The 19,470-nt window shown below is 52.2% G+C and overlaps 1 protein-coding gene across 1 annotated transcript in view; it reads left to right on the forward strand.

Moving 5' to 3' along the window:
• BCAS3 (BCAS3 microtubule associated cell migration factor) overlaps positions 1–19,470 on the forward strand; it is a 578,882-nt gene that overhangs the window by 550,361 nt on the left and 9,051 nt on the right. Inside the window, exons 25-26 of the mRNA XM_043460326.1 lie at positions 5,356–5,523; positions 16,274–16,339. Coding sequence (XP_043316261.1) covers positions 5,356–5,523; positions 16,274–16,339 — 234 coding nt within the window. The remainder of the gene's footprint in view (positions 1–5,355; positions 5,524–16,273; positions 16,340–19,470) is intronic.

The raw sequence follows: 19,470 nt of genomic DNA on the forward strand, positions 1-19,470 counted from the left end.
TTCTTCTGCTCACTTACTTAGCTTTTTCCTTCCTCTAATTTTAGCTTCTTTTTCTGCCCACCGCCATCTCTCCCCCTCCCCATGCTGGCCCTAAAGGCATAATCTCTGGGACAATATGCCCAAAGGGTATATTGACTCCAGAGCGACAGTCAAATTTCTCAGATGGTTGTAATCAGTCAATAAACATGTTCTGAGCAAGCGCAATACACACAGTCCGGTGCTTATTACAGACTTGTGGCTTCTGGAGGAATCCATGCCCTCAAGCGGCTTCTAAACTAGGTTGAAGAGCAGATCGTGTGAATCATGTCAGGCAGCATGGGAAGGATGCCATGAAACCAGCCTCATTAACCTGGGAAGCTGAGGATGAGCTTCAGAGGCATCCATCAGTGCCCCAAAATGGCCTGTATCATTTCATGTTTGCCAACATGCACATTTGGGGGGTGGTAAGTTTATTGCTTTCACCAGCTTCACCCCAACAGGTAAAGACATTTGTAGACAATCAAACTTCGTGGAAGAGCGCTCCTGATAACTTCGATTATCATTATAACAACATTTCCTTGCGCCAGTGGGACTTAAACTGAATCTTAGGAAATATATTCTGGGAAAAGTAGGGTGGGAGGTGGGCCTGAAGGAAGGGGCTCCCAGGACGTATCAGGGAAGACTGTCACACTCAGGACCTTCAGTCTTCTCACCGCTGCCAGTCTCAGTCAAATGCAGATCTGTGAAATGGTGATCACGGTTGCTTCCCCGAGCTTTATGGGCCTTGTTTTTTTTTGTTTTTTGGCTCACTTTGTATCCCCACCCCTCAGCACGGTGCTTCCCTCATATCACAGTGGACACGCATCCGTATTTGATGAATGTGTGAGTTCACGAAAATAACCAACGTGAGAGGGCTTGGTAAACAGCAGAGGGTTGCTTCAGCTGAAGATCTGAGTTGCTAAGTACGTGTATTTTGTGCTTTGCCAGCAGCCTGCTCTAAGTGTCTTCTCCCCCTTGAAACTGACCCTTCCCCCCCATAATGGGGCTCAAAGGGCCAGCCCATCTGATGGAGTGTCTGTGGGCTGGCCAGATGAATGATGGCAGCGTCGACCACGCTGACAAGATATGCAGTTGCCTAAGAGCCCAGAGGTGACCTCACTCTCCCCAGGGCTTGGCCTCTCACCCCGGCGCCTGCTGACGCACACACACACCTGCAGCCCTTCTCTCGCTCCAGGACGAGGAGACCTCGTGAGCTCCTTTGCTGCCCTCATCTGCACTGGAGGGGTGGAAGGATGGGCAGGAAGGGGCACTGCTGAGCCTCTGCTGGGACTCCTCCTCACCCTCTAAGCAGGACCACTGAGTACATCCCCGCTGCGGCCTCTCAGGATAGTAGAAATGATCGGATGCTCCTTTGCTGACCACTTGCTTGGGAAGGGACTTCCCTGGTGGCTCAGCTGGTAAGAATCTGCCTGCAGTGTGGGAGACCTGGGTTGGGAAGATCCTCTGGAGAAGGAAATGGCTACCCACTCCAGTATTCTTGCCTGAAAAATTCCATGGACAGAGGAGCCTGGCAGGCCACAGTCCATGGGGTTGCAAAGAGTCAGACACGACTGAGTGACTAACACTTCACTTCCCTTTTGTATCTCCAGCCTCCTACCCCCTGCTTCCTCACAGCACCCTTGCTAAGAGAGAGCAGATTGGATCCCCTATCAATTTTTCTTTTCTCCTGGGTGCCATCCAACATACAGAATGGCTCCTCAGCATAATCATGATTTGTTTGTTGTTTAGTCGCTTAGTCGTGTCTGATTCTTTGCAACCCCATGGACTGCAGCACGTCAGGCCTCCCTGACCTTCACCGTCTCCTGGTGTTTGCTCAAACTCATGTCCATTGAGTCGGTGATGCCATCCAACCATCTCATCCTCTGTCATCCCCTTCTCCTCCTGCCTTCAATCTGTACCAGCATCAGGGTCTTTTCCAGTGAGTCGGCTCTTCCCAACAAGTGGCTAAAGTATTGGAACTTCAGCTTCAGCATCAGTCCTTCCAATGAATATTCAGGGTCGATTTCCTTTAGGATTGACTGGTTTTATCTCCTTGCTGTCCAAGGGATTCTCAAGAGTCTTCTCCAGCACCACAGTTTGAAGGAATCAATTCTTTGGCACTCAGCCTTCTTTATGGTCCAACTCTCACATCTGTACATGACTACTGGGAAAACCATAGCTTTGACTAGATGGACCTTTGTCAGCAAAGTGATGTCTCTGCTTTTTAATACACTGTCTAGGTTTGTTATAGCTTTGATTATGATACTCCAAGAAACTTGGGCAGGTTGGGAATGGGAGGCATGTTTAAAAGGTCATGGTTGAAGGTGACAGGAGTTCCCAGAACAAGTTAAGGAAGACAGGGGTGATTTCTCCCTAGAACAGTTCTCCAGGGCAGATGCCGCTGATAGAATGAGCTCCCAGCTAAGGACTAGCAGCCTGTGTTCCAGATCTGTCACTCAGAGACCCTGAGCCTACCCCTGAATCTCTCTGCACTTTCAGCTCCTCTTCCGTATGCTGGAGTGGTACCCATCCTGCCTCTCAGGATCGTGATAGTCAACATCTATGATGATGCTTCACATGGTGTAAACTTGTTATTGTTAACATATACATGAGCATACCAGTTATGTGCAGAGTACTCACCATACGCCATTTATCTAACACACACCCTGCAACACCCCTGTGAGACCGTATTGTTTTTCCACTTTTATGGATGAGGAGTCAGAGGCCCAGAAAGATAATCGGCTTGCCCAGAGCCAGTACACATACAGCTCATCTGTGTGGATCCTATATTTCTGCTTCCATTCTCCACTATAACACTAACTCCTGATCTTTTTCTCCTGTATCCTGTCACTTTGTCCCTTAAAATATCACAGACTCCTCTGGCCTTCACCCTCTGTCACAGCCTCTGTCCTGCACACTTTTTGCTCTAACACCTGCTGCATTGTCTTGTTGTCTTCATTTGGCTTCTGATATTCCTCCTGGTCCTGCTCTCAGCTTACCTGCCGTGACTTCTGAACACAGTCCATACAAACCTTAACAGAGCACCTTTCTCAAGGCAGGCACCGTGCTCTTGCAAATGAGAAAAGGAACAGTGGTTCTCTTTCCTTTCCCAGGCTCTGGGACATCTCTGTCCATTAAAAAAAAGAAGCAGCAGCTGCCACCTCGGCCCTGAGCGCAAAGGGAAGAGGAGTGTGCCCATGTATTCTTGTTAATCTCCTCTTCTGTAAATTACTAGGCATAGACGTCCCAGGCAGACCCTTCAGAGGAACACTGGTGCTGTAGCTCTTGATCTTGTCAACTAAGAGTGGGGCAGTGCTGGAGGAGAGCTGGCAGGAACCTTGCTTAATCTCTCCCCTCCTTTGACACAGGGCAAAGTGTTATTAGCTCCACTTCAGAAATGGAAAAGGGACAAGCAGGGGCCTGCCTCTCCCCACCTAGTGAGTGGACGGTGGACTCCCAGGCCGCTGGGTGTCATCAGTCCGTGTGTCTCCTTGGGGACTGGGCACCTTTGAGTCGTGGTTGACGCTGATACTGAATGTGGGCTCCCGGGCAAGACGAGCACAGCCCAGGCCTCTGGAGGGCTGACACTCTGAGCACTCGGGCCCCACTGCCTAGCGCCTGGCTCCCCAGGCCCATCACCTGACCCTGCCCGATGGGGAGAGGACGGTGTATGGGGCAGGTCCCCGTTCCAGGGTCCCACCTAGCAAGCTGATCCCCGGCAACCCCCGCCCCAGGTGGGCCCCTTCCCGGGGAGATGCATTTATAGACGCTGCCCATTCCTCCGGCACCAGGAATCCACCCTCCAATTAGGCAAGAGATAAATCAAAGCCAAACTTGGCTGATGACATTCAGGAGCCAGGAGTGACCCCAGCCACACATAGAAATCCCAGCGGACTGGCCAAGGGCCTTTGTCTGGTCAGGAGAGCCCAGGATTATCTGGCCCTCTTTGCTGATGTATGGAGTCACCGGCTGTCGGAGTGTTTACGAATGGTTATCACCTTGATGCTTGGGCCGTTATCAGAGGCAGGGCCGCCTGCCGGGGCTGGGGCTCGCACCCTCTCTATTACCACCTGTCATTGGCAGAGAGTGTGCGCTGACGCTGCCCAGTCCAGACTGCCGAGGGAAGATAGTTTCTGACGGCTGATCAAAGAGGAGAAGCAAGGCCCGATAAAAAGAGTGTGTGTTGGTGTACTTTTAACTTTGGGAAACATTGGCATTTGCATTTTTCCCCCATCTTCCTGGTGCTGGCAGGAACCAAGCCCAATAAATGTGGTGGATTCAGTTACCTAATCACTGGGGAGAGAGTATGTGCTTAAAGTAACAGAGCATGACTATAATCTCCTTCCAAGAGAGAGTGGCTGAAATAAGCTTTCACAGAAGATTTGCTGTATAATAAAGTCAAATCATTTAAAGGTAACCTTTGAAGTAATTGTGCACGTAAAGTCTAAGCTTGGCGTTCAGCAGAGCACCGTGTACTCTTTGGAACTGGGGTGCAGCTTCCGATGGAGGAAAGATCTTTGTAGAAATGCTGTCACCCAGCCCTCCTGCTGCTGCCACCCCAAATAGTGCCCCGTGATGCTCATGTCCTGGGGAACTCTGTGCAGTGGAGGAGAATGAGGTGTAGACTGAGCTGTCAGGCCATCCAAGTCCTTGAACCAAACCGGCCCACAAACCTGCTGTTGAATCTTGGGATGTAACTTTTCTGAGCTTCAGATGTAAAATGAGGACGTTTGGTATAGGTTAGAGGCTATAGTGGCTTTGAAAACATTTTTTTTTTAAATGTGGACTAGGTAAGCCATTTGAAAAATGAAGCTTTAGGGGAAGCCTTGACTCTTGCATTACCAGAGTCAAGTAAGGGGAGTTTTGCTTGAATCTGGGCAAGGAGTTCGCTGCCTTTGACCTCCAGCCTGAAGTATTCCCTGAAGACTTCAGAGGAACCCTGCAGGTCCTCAGAAAACAGTTCAGGGCATTCCCTGGCAGTTCAGTGGTTAGGACTCTTTTTGGTTAGGACTGTTTATGTTTTCACTGCTGAGGGCCCAGGTTCAATCCCTGGTCAGGGAATAAAGGTCTTAAAAGCCACTCAGTAGGGAAAAAAAGAAAAAGAAAACAGTTCAAAAACTACTAGCCCCACACCGTGGAGGTCTCCATGCCCTGAGCTGGTGGCATGAGCTGTCTTGCTCTGCCCTGAGCATCTGTGTTTCGTGGTGTTCCCTTCTCCGTCCTCAGGAAGGGCTGAAACAGGCCCCGGGCAGGGGCGGGGAGGTGGCGGTGGGCCAGCGCCGAGAACAGCCTGCCCTCGGCAAGGTGACTCAGGTCGGATGTCCCCGTGTGCTGCAGGTACCTTCGACCGGAGCGTGACCCTGCTGGAGGTGTGCGGGAGCTGGCCAGAGGGCTTTGGGCTGCGGCACATGGCCTCCATGGAGCACAGCGAGGAGGGCCTGCGGGAGCGGCTGGCCGACGCCATGGCTGAGTCCCCGAGCCGGGACGTGGTGGGACCCGGAGCAGGTAAAGGTGGTCTCGCACCCCTGGCCTGACTTGGTCATGAGCGGCGCCTGTGGGTGTGGAGCTTCTCTGCTGGGAGAGGGTGCGTGTGTTTGTCTTAACGTCCCGTGTTTCTCTAGTTAACACTCTGGTTGCCATCCATTCTGGAAGCTGCTGGTATTGGTGCAGAGGGGAGTTCCCATGGAACCAACCCCTGCTCCATGGACCGATGCCTACAGACTTGCTGTGGTTCCACCACTGTGTTGTATAGGCGGTGCCCTGGAGGCAGCCTTCTCCAGGAGAAGGGACCGTCTTGCGCCCCTAAGGTTTCAGCAGCCCCTGGGTGACGAATGCTAAGGTTGCACCTTCCTCTGTCCTGCTGTAGGCTTTATAGATTGGCGAGTGTCAGTGGGCCCTGCGAGCCCCGAGGGGGCAAGGACAAAGCAGGCAGGGTTGGTGTGACCACCGCCCCCCGCCCCCACCTGTGCCAGACAGCTTTTTCTTACGCTGCCTTTGGCCTTGGCACTGTTGTCTGCCACTGAGTCCGGCAATTGAGGGCTCGGGCAGTTTCTTGCGTCCTTAGATGATTGGGTGAGCCCTGCCCCTGGCAGGCAGCTCTAAGCACAAACACACACACATGTATGCACTGAGGAAAGGCCACAACCCTTCCATCTCTACAGAATTACAACACAGCCTGCCTCTCCTTTTTTCTAAAGCTCCTCCTAGACATCTGTGTGGTTAGTGACGGCTCTAGCTCAGCGTTTATGTCCGAGGAGAACCACCCGACAGGCATCTTCTAGGTGTTCTGAGGTCACCAGGGGATGGAGCGCAGATCCTCAGATCCTGGCTGCAGGTCTTCCCACTCTTGCCTGCTTGAGTCCTCTCCAGCCTGTTGTCCTTTACCGTGAACCGCTCCATCCCCGCTCCACACGCCTCCTTGGAGAGAGGATCGCAGGGAGGAGAAACAGACATGCCTGGGGCAGGAAGCAGGACCAGCAAGACTGAGAGTCAAAGCATTTTTGGCAGAACTCAGAATACCTGACGTTATCACGCAGTCCCAATTCCCTGGGGAACCTCTAGGTCTTTTAGATCTTTGGGTTTAGTGGTTAAGTTTTCCCTCTCTTCTTTCCCATCCCATTCAGTTCCTCTGTTTCTGTCCTAAGAGGATAGAGACATATTGTCCTCAACTCTATCTCCACAGCACTAGCTTCATGCCTGCGCATAGCGCTCATGTGATAATTGGCAAACGAACAGAACAGATGCAAGAGAAGGAGTTGGCTAGAGATGGAGAGGTGCTTTATCCAGCCACGGGAGACCGTCGTCTCTGAGGACCAACCCCTCCTTCCCCCTGCTCCATGCCTCCTTCTTCCCTGAAAAGAAAGATGCAGGCCTTGGAAGCTGCAACCAACCGTGTTCTGCCCCCTTGACTCCCACACACACAGGCACACCACCTCTCAGCCCTCCTTGTAAAACCCTCTGACTTGTGAATGGCAGGTCATCACACCATTGTTCTCCCACCTGGACCCGGAGATGAGGTGCAGAGCCATTATCAGGGGACTTGAACCCCATTTGGCTTTCCTGGTGGCTGAGATGGTAAAGAATCCGCCTGCAATGCAGGAGACCCAGGTTTGATCCCTGGGTCGGGAAGATCCCCTGGAGGAGGGAATCGCTACCCACTCCAGTATCCTTGCCTGGAGAATTCCATGGACAGAGGAGCCTGGCGGGCTACTGTCCATGGGGTCACAGTTGGACACAACTGAGGGACTAACACTTACTAACCCCATTTTGCTCGGAAGCTGGCCGGCAGGAAGAAAAGCTTTTCCCTTCGTGAACCTCGCTCGCGGCCCAGCTTTCCCCTGCACCCCCGGGGCTCCATCGAGCCCCGCTCACACCAGCAGGGCCAGTGGCAGCGGACACACGTCCAGGAGCCACTCTTCCAGGGCCAGAGCAGCTCAGGGTCGGCCTGCCTCCCAGCCGCCTTCCCCGGAAACCCCGGAGAGCCCGGCCGTATCACCCAGCAGTCAGACGGGAAGGCGCGCTCAGGCCGGGCTGGGGAGCTTCAGCCTGGCACAGAGCATCAGTAACCTGAGAGAAGCTGGCAGCGGTTCATCTGCTGGACAGCTGAGGGGTTCAGGAGTCTTTGTGGCCTTAAGCGGGTTCATGAAATTAAAACAGAGAGAGAGGGAGAGAGGAAATTAAAACTGCCTGACCCACAGGTCAGAAAATAGGAGACGCCCTTTGAGAGCTGAGGGATTTCATTTTCCTCCCCAAACTGTCACCAAATGGGATTCATTTGGTTTACTTAAACATGTGTGTGTGCATGTGTGTGTATGTGTGTGTATACACACATATATATATATATAAAACTCTGCCTTGGTTTTTTATTTTTTCAAATCTTTTATTTTTGACATGGACCATTTTAAGTCCTTATTGAATTTGTTATAACACTGCTTCTCTTCTGTGTTTTGGTATTTTGACCTTGAGATATGTAGGATCCCAGCTTCCTGATCAGGGATCGAACCCCTCACCCCCTGCATTAGAAGGCGAAGTCTTAACCACTGGCCCGCCAGGGAAGTCCCATCTCTGCCTTGATTTTAAAGGTCACTAAGTAAAGCAGATATCATGGAAGATTAACCTGTTCCCCTCTGCCTTTGTTGAGATTCGGTCTTCGCATTTCGCAACTCCAGATAAAGTATCAGCCTAGCAGGGCAGCCGTGGGTCCTAGAAAGGGCAGGCTGACACACCCACAGCAGAGTCAGCCTGCTGCCCGGGGATAGCCAGGGAAGTACAGTGCGATGTGGTTGAGAATTTCCTGCAAGTCACCCTTTGCTCAAAGGAGCCTACCAGTCCCCGTCTCTCCTTGCACAGCCTGCTTCTCTGGGTGGAGGACAGGGTGACCCAGGCATCTACCTCTGTTGGTTACTCCGAGGCAGCCGAGACGATCAGTTCCTGTCATGCCTCCAGCAGGTTCTTCGTTTAGTGTACATCTGGGACAGGTGGCCTCTTTATCAATGTGTGAATGGCGCATGCTTTCATGACCCCTGATGCCAAAACCCACTGTATCCATGTTTCACTCTTATACAGATTTAGCCAGTGATGTGCTAGTAAGTTAGAGAGGCAGTGGCAACCCACTCCAGGACTCTTGCCTGGAAAATCCCATGGAAGGAGGAGCCTGGTGGGCTGCAGTCCATGGGGTCGCTAAGAGTCGGACACGACTGAGGGGCTTCACTTTCACTTTTCACTTTCATGCACTGGAGAAGGAAATGGCAACCCACTCCAGTGTTCTTGCCTGGAGAATCCCAGGGACAGGGGAGCCTGGTGGGCTGCCATCTATGGGGTCGCACAGAGTCGGACACGACTGAAGCGACTTAGCAGCAGCAGCAGCAGTGCTAGTAAGTGTTTAACAGCCGGCTCTGCAAAGGGAAGCAGGAAAGTCCTGATTTATAGCATTTGGGCATTTCCATAGCACAGAAGCTCCCATTACAGCCAGTTTCAGGCTGTCAACATGATGTCAGTCATCTAGCAGAATTCCTGAAAGTGTAACAGTCAACCAGCTCCAGCATTCCACTGGTAAGCTGCACCATAGTACAAAACAGGTCTCCCCCAAAGTAAAGCAAAACCTTTCAAAACCTTACTCTTCCAAGAACGGTATGTGAACCAGCAGCAACATCTGTGTCCAGAAGCTGATTAGAAATGCAGAATCTCGGGCCCCACCGAACCCTGCTGAATCAGCACCTGCACTTGGACGAGATCTCTGTGCATGGAGCTTCCCTGGCGGCTCAGACAGTGAAGTCTGCCTGGAATGCGGAGACCTGGGTTTGTTCCCCGCTTGGGAAAGGCCCCCTGGAAGGAAATGGCAACCCACTCAGGTATTCTTGCCTGGGGAATTTCATGAACAGAGGAGCCTGGCGGGCTACAGTCCGTGAAGTCACAAAGAGTCAGACACGACTGAGCGACTAACACTTTCACTTTCACCATGCATATAAGAGTCAGAGAAGATCTGTTTTTTTTTTTTGTTTTTTTTTAAGAGTCAGAGAAGATCTGTTTTAAAACATGGTTGACTATGAGGCAGGTGTTGGCTCTGTCCTCCAGGATGGCTGCTGACCAAGTAGTCGATGAATAATTAGATCACATGTGGGATTGGCAAGTCCAGCTCGAAAATAACTGACTGAGTTGCTTTCTCTCTAACATCATCACATCTCTCGCACCTGTTACCTTTCCACTGTCCCCATTCAACAAAGCAAAATTTAGGTCAAGCCAACTCTGCTTGCACACTTCGGTGGCTGAAGAAGAGTCATGAACTGTTCAGATGGGTCTGCGCCCCTCTGCCAGTGTACGGTCTCTACTCCCCAGTGAGCCCAGGCAGTCTTTCTGCATTTCTTCTGATTCTCAGTTTGCGCTCATCTTTCACAGGAGACAGCAGTGCCTAGAACAGTGTCTGGCACGTGGTGGGTGTGCAGTAACTGCTGGGTGAATGGGATCCTGCATTTAACCTCTATGTTAGCAGTTTTGCAGTAGCCCCTGCTTTACTGCCATGGTCTCCAGCCTGCTTTCATTCCCTTAGAGATTCTCCAGGTCTCTGGTCCTCTGAGAGTTTGTGTTTTATTATTTGTCTCATGTTATTGCTGTCTATTAAGTATGAATTAGTCTGCTCTTTATTCAGTATGGAAATTGTGCTCCATCCATCCACCATCTTGAAATCGGTCTCTTTCCTTCTTCATGGACATATTTCAGATTTCCTGTTCCCCTCAAATCTCCTACCCCACCAGCTTGTCTCTCCCGCTCAGAAGAGAATGGTCAGCATTTGAGAAATCCCTTGGCCTCCTGCACCCAGACCCTAAAAACCTTCCCCTTTCCTCCTGTCTAGAGGAGGAGCAGTCCCTGCCCCCAGCCTGCCCAACCACAACACCCATCCTCCCCAGAGGCACCCCTGAATATCCATGTTGCCCCAGTGTTGGCCTGGGGAGCCAGGCCCGGTGATGTTGGAGTGATCTCCCTGCGGTTCCTGCCTTACCTCACGCCTCTGGTTTTCTTCTGCCTCCAGCTACTTCTCCATCCTTTCCCTGAGTTTTCTTCCTCTGTCACTATTAAATCCATATCTCAAGGCCCTATCTCGATCCTTTCTCCCCTCCCTCCCTCCATCCAGGGCCATCTCCTCCACTTCCGTGGCCTCAGTTAGTATCCATAAACCGATGATTTCCAAAACATCTCCAGGTTGACTTTCTCTCCTGATCTCCAAGCCCATCTCTCCAGGCCCCTGCCCATGACTCCTCTGCCCTCAGCTTTGTCCTTCTCCTGGATTCACAGCCTGTCGTGCACAAAGTCCTTCGTGACTAGCCACTGCCCTCTCTCCAGGCTCCTGTCCCTGCTCTGGGCGAGCCCCGGCCCTGCTGAACTCCCCGGAGGGTCCCTGAGTACACGTGCTCTCTCTGCCTGCAGGGCCTCTGCACATACTTCTCCTTCGGCCTGGAATGCTGTCTCCCGCGGCCCCCTCCTTTCTCCGTCACTCCCCCTCAAAATAACTTGACTAATTCCTGCTTAGCAGACATTCCTTTCAATATTGCCTTTTCTAGAAAAATAGGATTTTTTTTTTTCCATAAGCAAAACATTTACTTATTCCAGTCGTTTTGTGTCTGAGGGCAGACATAACCTGGGCTTCCCTGGTGGCTCAGCCATAAAGAATCCGCCTGCCAACACAGGAGACATCAGAGATGCAAGTTCGATCTCTGGGTCAGGAAGATTCCCCTGGAGGAGGGTACGGCAACCCACTCCAGTATTCTTGCCTGGGAAATCCCATGGATAGAGGAGCCTGGTGGGCTATAGTCCATGGGGGTCTCGAAGAGTCAGACACAACTTAGCGACTAAACAACAACAACAAAGATAAAACAATACAAAAAAATTTTCATAAACACCTGGATACATATTAATTTCATTGTCACTTTAGACTTTAACTCTTTCAATCACTGTTTAGCTAAACCTTGTCTTTTTCTTTTTTTGGCTTTCTCCCACATCCAATAGCAAAAGCCCTTAGGCCTAATTCACAGGTCGTGATCAGCTGCTTTAAATATTCCTGACACGTGTCTGTTGCAGGCTGCCTCCCCTGGCTGCTGTTGACTCTTAGGAGCTCACTAAGTCAGCAGTCATGGTCAAGAGGGACCATCTCTTCCCCATGACTGTGGCTTCCTACAGTCCTGGGAACACTGTTTCATTCTCCTTTTTGATCACAGCACTCAGGGTAGGAAAGAGGCTGCAACTTTTTCTGTTCAGCGTCTCTTTCTTTCTTTATAAAGTATTTTTTAAATTGAAATATAATTGATTACAATGTTGTTAGTTTCCAGTTACAGCAAAGTGATTGTTATACATACATACATATTTTTTTTCAGATTCTTTTCCCATATAGGTTATTACAAAATACTGAGTATAGTTTGGGGTTAACATATATACACCACTATATATAAAATAACAAACAAGGATTTACTGCATAGCACAGGGAACTGTGTCCAGTATCTCTTTAACTGACTCTATTCTAGTCAAGAAGCAGTTACTCTTGGGGATCATACTAGGGGCTCAATCTTTACCTCTTACCTTCCATCAGAAATAACTTACTTCCTTACTCAAATATACTTTGTCTCAAATATTTCTTACTCAAATAAAACTTTCAGAAAACAGTAGTATGGGCAAAGCACTCTAGGATTATTTTATTTCATTCTTTTTAATGCAGTCTGGACCCACTAAATTGATTTTACAACACATTGATGAATTGTAATCTAGTTTGGAAACCAATGCTCAAGTTTATTCTGCTAAATCCTCTGAGTTTTCCTGAATGTATATTAATTACTAAGCCAAAAAGGCTATGAGATTATTTTCAACTAAAGGTCTTCCAAAGATTTCTGTCAGAAATCTTTATCTTTACTCTTTGAAAAGGTATAAAGGTACTTTGAAAAGTACCTTTTTTCCTTCTTAACGTGGAAAGCACATTTTGAGCAGTGTGAAGTTTTTAAATGATCACAGGAAGGGTTCAATAAGTGAATTAATAAATATCCACTGACAACCTACGTTTTGCAAAAGATGACTCAAAGCACTGTGTGTGTGTGTGCATGCTCATAGCTTTCATTTCAGGACTGTAGGAATTCAGCTGTCAACCAATGTTAGTTATTGGTACTGGAGTTGACCAGCTAGGCACCCCAAAACATAACCCAGCTCGCTGGACCCTGCATCCTTCCTCTAGGATTAGCCCCTTCAATTGACCTGGAACTCCTGCCTGCCCTGCTGCTGAGGCTCGGGGACGTTTTCCTGCTAAGGCAGCAGGAGCCATAATACCCCTCCCATCTCAGGTGCCAGGTGATCACGTGACTGTAATTGCAGGCATGGGGGCTGAATTAATTCTCTTAGCTTTTAAATTTTTTATTTATTTATTGTTTTTGGCTGTGCTGGGTCTTTGTTGCCGCGCGGGCTTTTCTCTAGTTGGGGCGAGCAGGGGCGACTCTCTGGTTGCGGGGCACAGGCTTCCTACTGCAGCAGCTTCTCTTGTTGCGGAGCGTGGGCTCTGGGGTGCGTGGGCTCAGTCGTGGTGCAGGGGCTTAGTTGCTCCACGGCACATGGGATCTTCCCGGATCAGGGATCAAGCCCGTGTCTTCTGCACTGGCAGGCGGACTGTTTACCACTGAGCCACCTGCAAAGGCCTCTCTTAGCTATTAAACATCCCTACTCTCCCTCCAGCAAGTACGTCGTCCAAGCAACTTGGCCAGTCCCGTGGGTCCTTCTGTGCTTTACCCAGTTGGGCCCTAGATTTTCCCTCCTTCGGTGTCTTTACAAATGCTTTCAGGGCCCCCCTCCACTGCCTCCTCTGGAGACCCTGCCGTCTCTCTGGGGCTCCGCTTGTAGGCGGGCTCTCCGAGGTGCCCCTGGGCACAGTTCCTGCCCCCAGAGAGAGAGGAAGCTCCCCCTCCCTCACTTTCCTCCTCTCTAAGGCCTGGGAGAGGGAAGCCACGAAGTGTAGTCACCACTGGCCTCCAGTTCCTTCACATCCTGGCCGCCACCATTCCCCTACTGAGCGCTTTGGTCGCCTCATTTCCTCCTGTCTCTTGTCCTCAAGGCCGCCACCTCCCAAACGGCTTCGACGCCTCAGGCTCCATGCCACCGTGCAAATGTCCTGTCACACCACCGCTCGGCAGATGTCCCTTATTATGACAGACAGAGGAGGAGAAAATGAAAGCTTTGATGGGAAATCATAGCTCAAAGCTGTGGGATTAAAAGGAGATGTCCAGAAAGAATTTCTGGTTCTTAATATCCGGTCACCTGAGTCATTCCCGCCCATTACTCCTGAGAGGGGAACCCCAGAGAAGGAAGGCACCCTCATGTCAGGGCCTGCTCTCCCTGTCAGCCCTCCTGGGCCCACAGCTGACCGCCTTGGCTCCTGCCGTCATATTTCAGAGTCCCTTTCGGTCTCCCGTACCTTCCCAGCCTGCTCCCCAACACCCCCTCCGCAGTCACCCCACCTTCATATTTTGTGCTGACACCCTCGCCCATCATCCCCAGCACGAGCCCTGCTGACCTGTCCAGGGGTCTGCTGCCCTCGCCCCTACCCAGCCCGCCTTTAGACCAGGCTCTAATTCCCCCTCTCTCTGCATTGCGTGTGCACTGGACGCTCGGCCCAGGACAGGCCACGCATGTTGCCTTTAACATTAGTGAGCTGTGGCGTATTCCCTTCTCCAACCCACTGGGGTAAGGCTCAGCTCCGGTGGTCCTTCCAGCCCCTCCCTCAGCTAGACTGCCCGTCCGGTGTGTCTTAGCCCAATTCCGGATCCTTGGACTGAATCCAGTTCATCTTTGTTACCTCTAACCAGCAGCCTTTTCCCTGACCAGCATCCAGCACTGGGAGCAGAGCCAAGCTGAACTCCAGTTAATGTTTGCTGAATGACTGGATGGGTTTTTGTGGCTCCTGAGAGGTCAATGAAAGCCAGTCAGAGCAATGGGAAAAGGGATTGTGTTTAAAAGACACACTTGTTGGTTCCTGGCCCATTCTAGGTGGGTAGTTTCTCCTGCCCACCCCTTCCTTCTGCCCCCCGCCACCCCGCACACCCCTCTCTTCTCTAAGGCTGTTGAAAGCCCCAGGCAAAGCAGAGCTATAATGCGGAAGTTTTGGGCTGAGAAGCATCTCTGCTCACTTCTCAGTTGCCCAAAGTCGACTCTGAATTCTTTCACCAGAGCACACCGATTCCTATCTACAAGGAGGAAGTGCCTCCATGACCTCACTGGTGAATCTGCAGAGCCCCCTTTCCAGGCGTTGCCTCAACAGGGAAGCAGAGATTCCTGTGGGAAATGGACAGGTTTGGGCAAAGGGTGGAGAAGAGCCACTGGACCCCCCAGATAAGGGCCCTCCTCTGAAGACATGAACATGGGTAAATGGTTAACAAAAGGGAGGATTTCTCTCTGTTCCTCCTCCTCTGCCAGAGAATTCACCTTTAACCGTTGACCTTTCTGCAAGGTGTAAGATCTGAACAAAGTTGAACACAGTCATGGATGGTTAAATACCCATCTTTCCCTTCGGCCCCTACCTCTGCCCTTATGCCTCAGAAGATGGTCTGAGGTGTTTGGACCACCCCTGAGGTGGGATGGCTGGTGACGGAGCAAAGACAGACACACACAGACAATGAACGTTGGAAATGGCCCTCTGACCCCTTAGGAAACCAGAGCCTGAGCTCTTAAAGCAAAAGAGAGGCCCGTACCGAGAAGGCCAAGCCATGCCCATCAGACTGGGTTTAACAGAAGGAGGCGTTTCCAAGCACCCACACCAGAGTCAGCTGTCTACCCTCTGACATTGGGTGACTGTTTCCGGCTCACTTCTCTCTGAAGCCCACCTCTGCACCCCCCAACCCTGCGGCCAGACACCTTCAGGCCCACTCCAGAAGGCATTCTAAGATGTGTTGGCAGAATCCTCCAGGCTTCCCAGACCTCTCCCAACCCCTTCACACATGTTTTATTTAGTGTAGCCCGATAGCTTGCAATCCCACCCCTCCATGTGCTTAATTGAGTTTGCAGAGAATTGACATCCTGTTGCTTCATTTGTTCAGGATGCTTTTTTTCCATTCGGTGCCTGTGCCCGCCCCGGCTAGGGGCCGGGCCTCGTCTTCCTGGCCTGTTCCCTTCATCTCCAGTTGGCCAGGACCAGTGTGCACGCCCCACTTTGATATGTGTGATGGGTGCTGGCCTTCGGGCTGGGTTAGAACCGGGAGCAGGTGGGGCCAGGCCTACCAGGGCCCCCGCCTCCATGCGGGCGTGGGTCAGGTCCTTGGACGACAGCTTGGAGGGTCTTGGGTTTCATACTTGATGCCTCCCCAAGCCACTGGGGGCTGGACGTAAGCATATGGTTCATGCATCAGGGCACGTTGGAAGGCTTCTCTAAGCAGCCCCCTCACCCTGCCCAGCAGGTAGGAACTTCAGGCCTGGTCTCTCCATTCATAGAGCCTAAGAGAAGGAAGAAAACCCAAGGGGCTGCCCACGAGCTGGCAGGACCTCCACAGCCTTCCCTGCTTCCATCCCCAGGCAGGACTGGGAGGAGGAGCAGAGGGGCGAGGACAGACCAGTTTGGGCTGGTGGAAAATAGATGAAACCCTGCACGCGCCCAGCCTCAGAACAGACCACAAGCATCCCGCACAGCTCCCAGTGATCAAACCAGATTCTGATCTCTCCTCCCCTTGATCTCGGCACCGGCTGCTCCCTGCAGGGTCCGTGTTGCAATCCTCTTTAAAGAAATATTTTATTTTCGATACAGACACAGCCCTTGACGTAGCAGTAAAAACCACCACCCCTGAGAGACACATGGCTGTGAAGTGTGTTGGTATGTAACTTCCTGTCTTTGCCTACGTGCAGGGCTTCATCCCCTGGTCTTTTTTGTCGTCCCCCGCCGCCGGGGTCACCCCCACCCCCCACACCCCCTGGTGCTCAGGCTCTGGGAGGCATCGGAGCGAGGGCAGGAGGTCGACTCAGATGGGGAGTACCTTCTGGCCGTGGCCTGGTTTGGGGTGGGGAGTAGTCATCCTTGTTCCCCCAACAAGAGTTTCTTTGAGAACCTCACTCCCCGCCCCCCACTTTTAAGATGGAAGTCAAATTTTCGGATTCTGCAGTGCAGAGCAGAGAGGTCACTAGGCTCTAATGCATTTACCATTGACTGCCCCTCTTGTAGTGCGTCTATTAGTGAGTAATTTGATTTGTACCTATTCATTTGCAGTCCCTGCAGGAGCCTGGAGCTGGCCCCTAGTATAATTGGTGCTGTCTCTATTTTTACATCATTAGATTAGCCCCGACTCCTGGCCACTTGTTGTCTGCGCTTGTCTGTCCATTTATACAACCTAATGTAACACAAAATTCATTACTGATCACATTACTTTCAACTCTGAAGCCAGCCTTGTGATAAACATTTGGTTAACCCCTTCCTGCCCACAGGAGGGGGGGGGGCTGACAGAACAAATGCACTTCCACTCGACAGGCAAATCAATATCTTAATACAGCAAAGTGGAATTGCATTTCTAGATTTGTTATTCCTCCTGGAGGAGCAAATGGAAAAGCCCGTCTGAGCGAGCTGAATTGAATAATGAATAGAGCCCCGGCACCAGCAGGCAGTCTGCACAGACAGAGCACAAAGGCTAACCCAGCGTCTGCCCACCTTCTCCTCTGCCACGGGCGGCACCACGGCAATTAATCGAGACTCGTAACTATGGGTTCAGGATCCTAGGCTGGGACCCTAACGGGGGCCACAGAGACCTTGACCCCAGCGCCAGTGTCTTGGCTAGGCTTGGCCTAGGACGACTGATCCATGAACTGGGTTTATTTCCTTAAAACCTTCACTGATATGAAGGCACCAGACACATGGCCTTGGCGGTCATGCCACCCAGAAATTAAATTAAATCCATTACTAACCGTTAACCATTTGGAACCAGATATACAAGATTCTTCCTATTTAGAGCCAGGTCAGCAATACTGGGATTGCCGTGTGTGCTGGGCCCACCTCCCGGGTGAGCGTTCTTTGGTGTGGAAATGCCTTGTGAGCCTAAAAGTGGTCTGAGAGCTCATATAGGGATGTCGGTGAGCAATCTGGCCTAGAGTCATCAAGGGACCTCTCTTGAATCTGAAAGATTCTCGCTTACCCCCACCAGAGTTATCCGCTCCCCAGCCCCCGTTTGTCTCTGGGGAGCATCCACACCCTCTTGAAATCATTAACTCGCAGGACAGATTATTTCAAAAAGAATAATACCTTGACTTACTTTATTAAAAAAAAAAAAGTCTCATAAAGCCTATACCACAAGGATTAGAAAAATAGACATAGAGGAAGTAGAATGGAACCCATTATGGTGAAAGTCGTAAATCCCTAAGTAAAAAGAAGCCGTGAGCTCAAGGTGCTCAGTTGGGAAGGGAAGCTGGAAAAGGCAAGCCAGCCCAGGGAATTGTGCTTGAATTCAGGCAAGGGCTGAACAGGAGGCCAGGAGAGGCACCAACGCCTCGGGTGAGTGGGCCTCCTCGCTGTGGAAGGGGCCACCCTCATCCCACCAAGGCCAGGCACCTTGGACCGAGCTGCCCATTAACCCGTTTGGGGCTGTGACAGGCCAGAGGTGACCAGCAAGCCCCTGCCACTTGGCGGCCCTGGGGGTCCCTCAGGTGGGCTCCCTGGCTGCCCCTGGCTGACAGCATCCCTCCTCCATGCGTGGGGGGTGGGTAGCCGCCCCCGACCCCAGGGGGCTCCAGGGCAGGCCAGAGATGCAAGATGCTATGAGGAGCTACAGAGAGGGGAATCCCTCGGCAGGGTGTCACAAGACCCCGCACATCCAGATACTGGTGTGTCCCCAGGGCGAGCCTGGGTCCCACAGCTGTGTGCCCAGGGTGGCTCACCTCCCTGCCCCTACGAAGCCTGCAGGTGCTCTGGCCTCAGCTGTTCCTCCTTGCAGGGAGTGCCCTGGCCCCTTCAGCCCCGAGAAAACAGAGCTGAGCACAGGCCCTTCCTTGGCGGAGCAGGAGGGATCAGCGGCCGGGAGGAGCGCCGGTCAGCCGCCGGAGTGTGAGACAGTGATTTCTTAACCCTGGTGGAAGGGGGGAAGCCACATCTTACCAAACTCTTCCGCTGCGTCAGAGAGAATTTAATTACGTTTGGACGTTTGAATGGGAACCAGATGTGGCTCGAGCCCATCAAGCCAGCCAGGTTCGGGGAGCAGCGTCTCCCCTGCGGTCCGCAGGCCGCCACTGCGCCATCTCACAGCCCCAGAGAGGGTCTCGAGAAGACCCTGCTTCAGGAGGCAGGGCGGGTTGAGGCTGGCTGCCGGACTCCTGGCTCGCTGGGACAGTTTCCAAGCCCTGTGTCCTCCCTGGAGCCGTGCTGAGTGGCCCATTCGCGGGGCGCCATGTGCAGGCGCGTGCAGAGGAGGCTGTTCCCAGAGCCGGGCAGGCATCCCTCAGCTCCACGCCCCCCTCCACCCGCCACGGCTGTCTCAGGTACCATCTGCCGAGGTTCTGCCCGCAGGCTGTGCTGCTGGCCTGGGGCTAGAGGGGGCAGTTCAGGCCTTCCTGGGTGAGGACCGCTTCTCCAGGGGCCTCGGAGACAGCACCCCCAGCTCTCTGGCCAGGACCCCACTGCAGTGACAGTCTCTCCCACGCCCTCGGGGCTTATCCTGCTTCTCGAAACACCTTCACATCCTCCTCTCTTCAGAGCCTCACACGGCCCGTGAGGTGGCCAGGGCAGCCGCTGCCCTCCTGCCTGACAGGTGGTGAAGCGGAGGAGGGCTGTGGGGACTTGCCCAGGTCGTTCAGTCTGCGGCAGAGCGGGAGTTAGGGCGAGTTCTCGGCCGCCTCTTCCTCACAGCCACTGGGAGGGTCAGCTCCAGGCTGCTCATCTGTCTGGCTGATCTCAAGCACGTTTCAGCCAGATTTATCACATCACTCAAAACCGGGACCATGAGCCAGATGGGCTCCGCCCTTGCTGGC

This window comes from Cervus canadensis, chromosome 1, assembly GCF_019320065.1.
Source record: "Cervus canadensis isolate Bull #8, Minnesota chromosome 1, ASM1932006v1, whole genome shotgun sequence".
Lineage (NCBI taxonomy): Eukaryota > Metazoa > Chordata > Mammalia > Artiodactyla > Cervidae > Cervus > Cervus canadensis.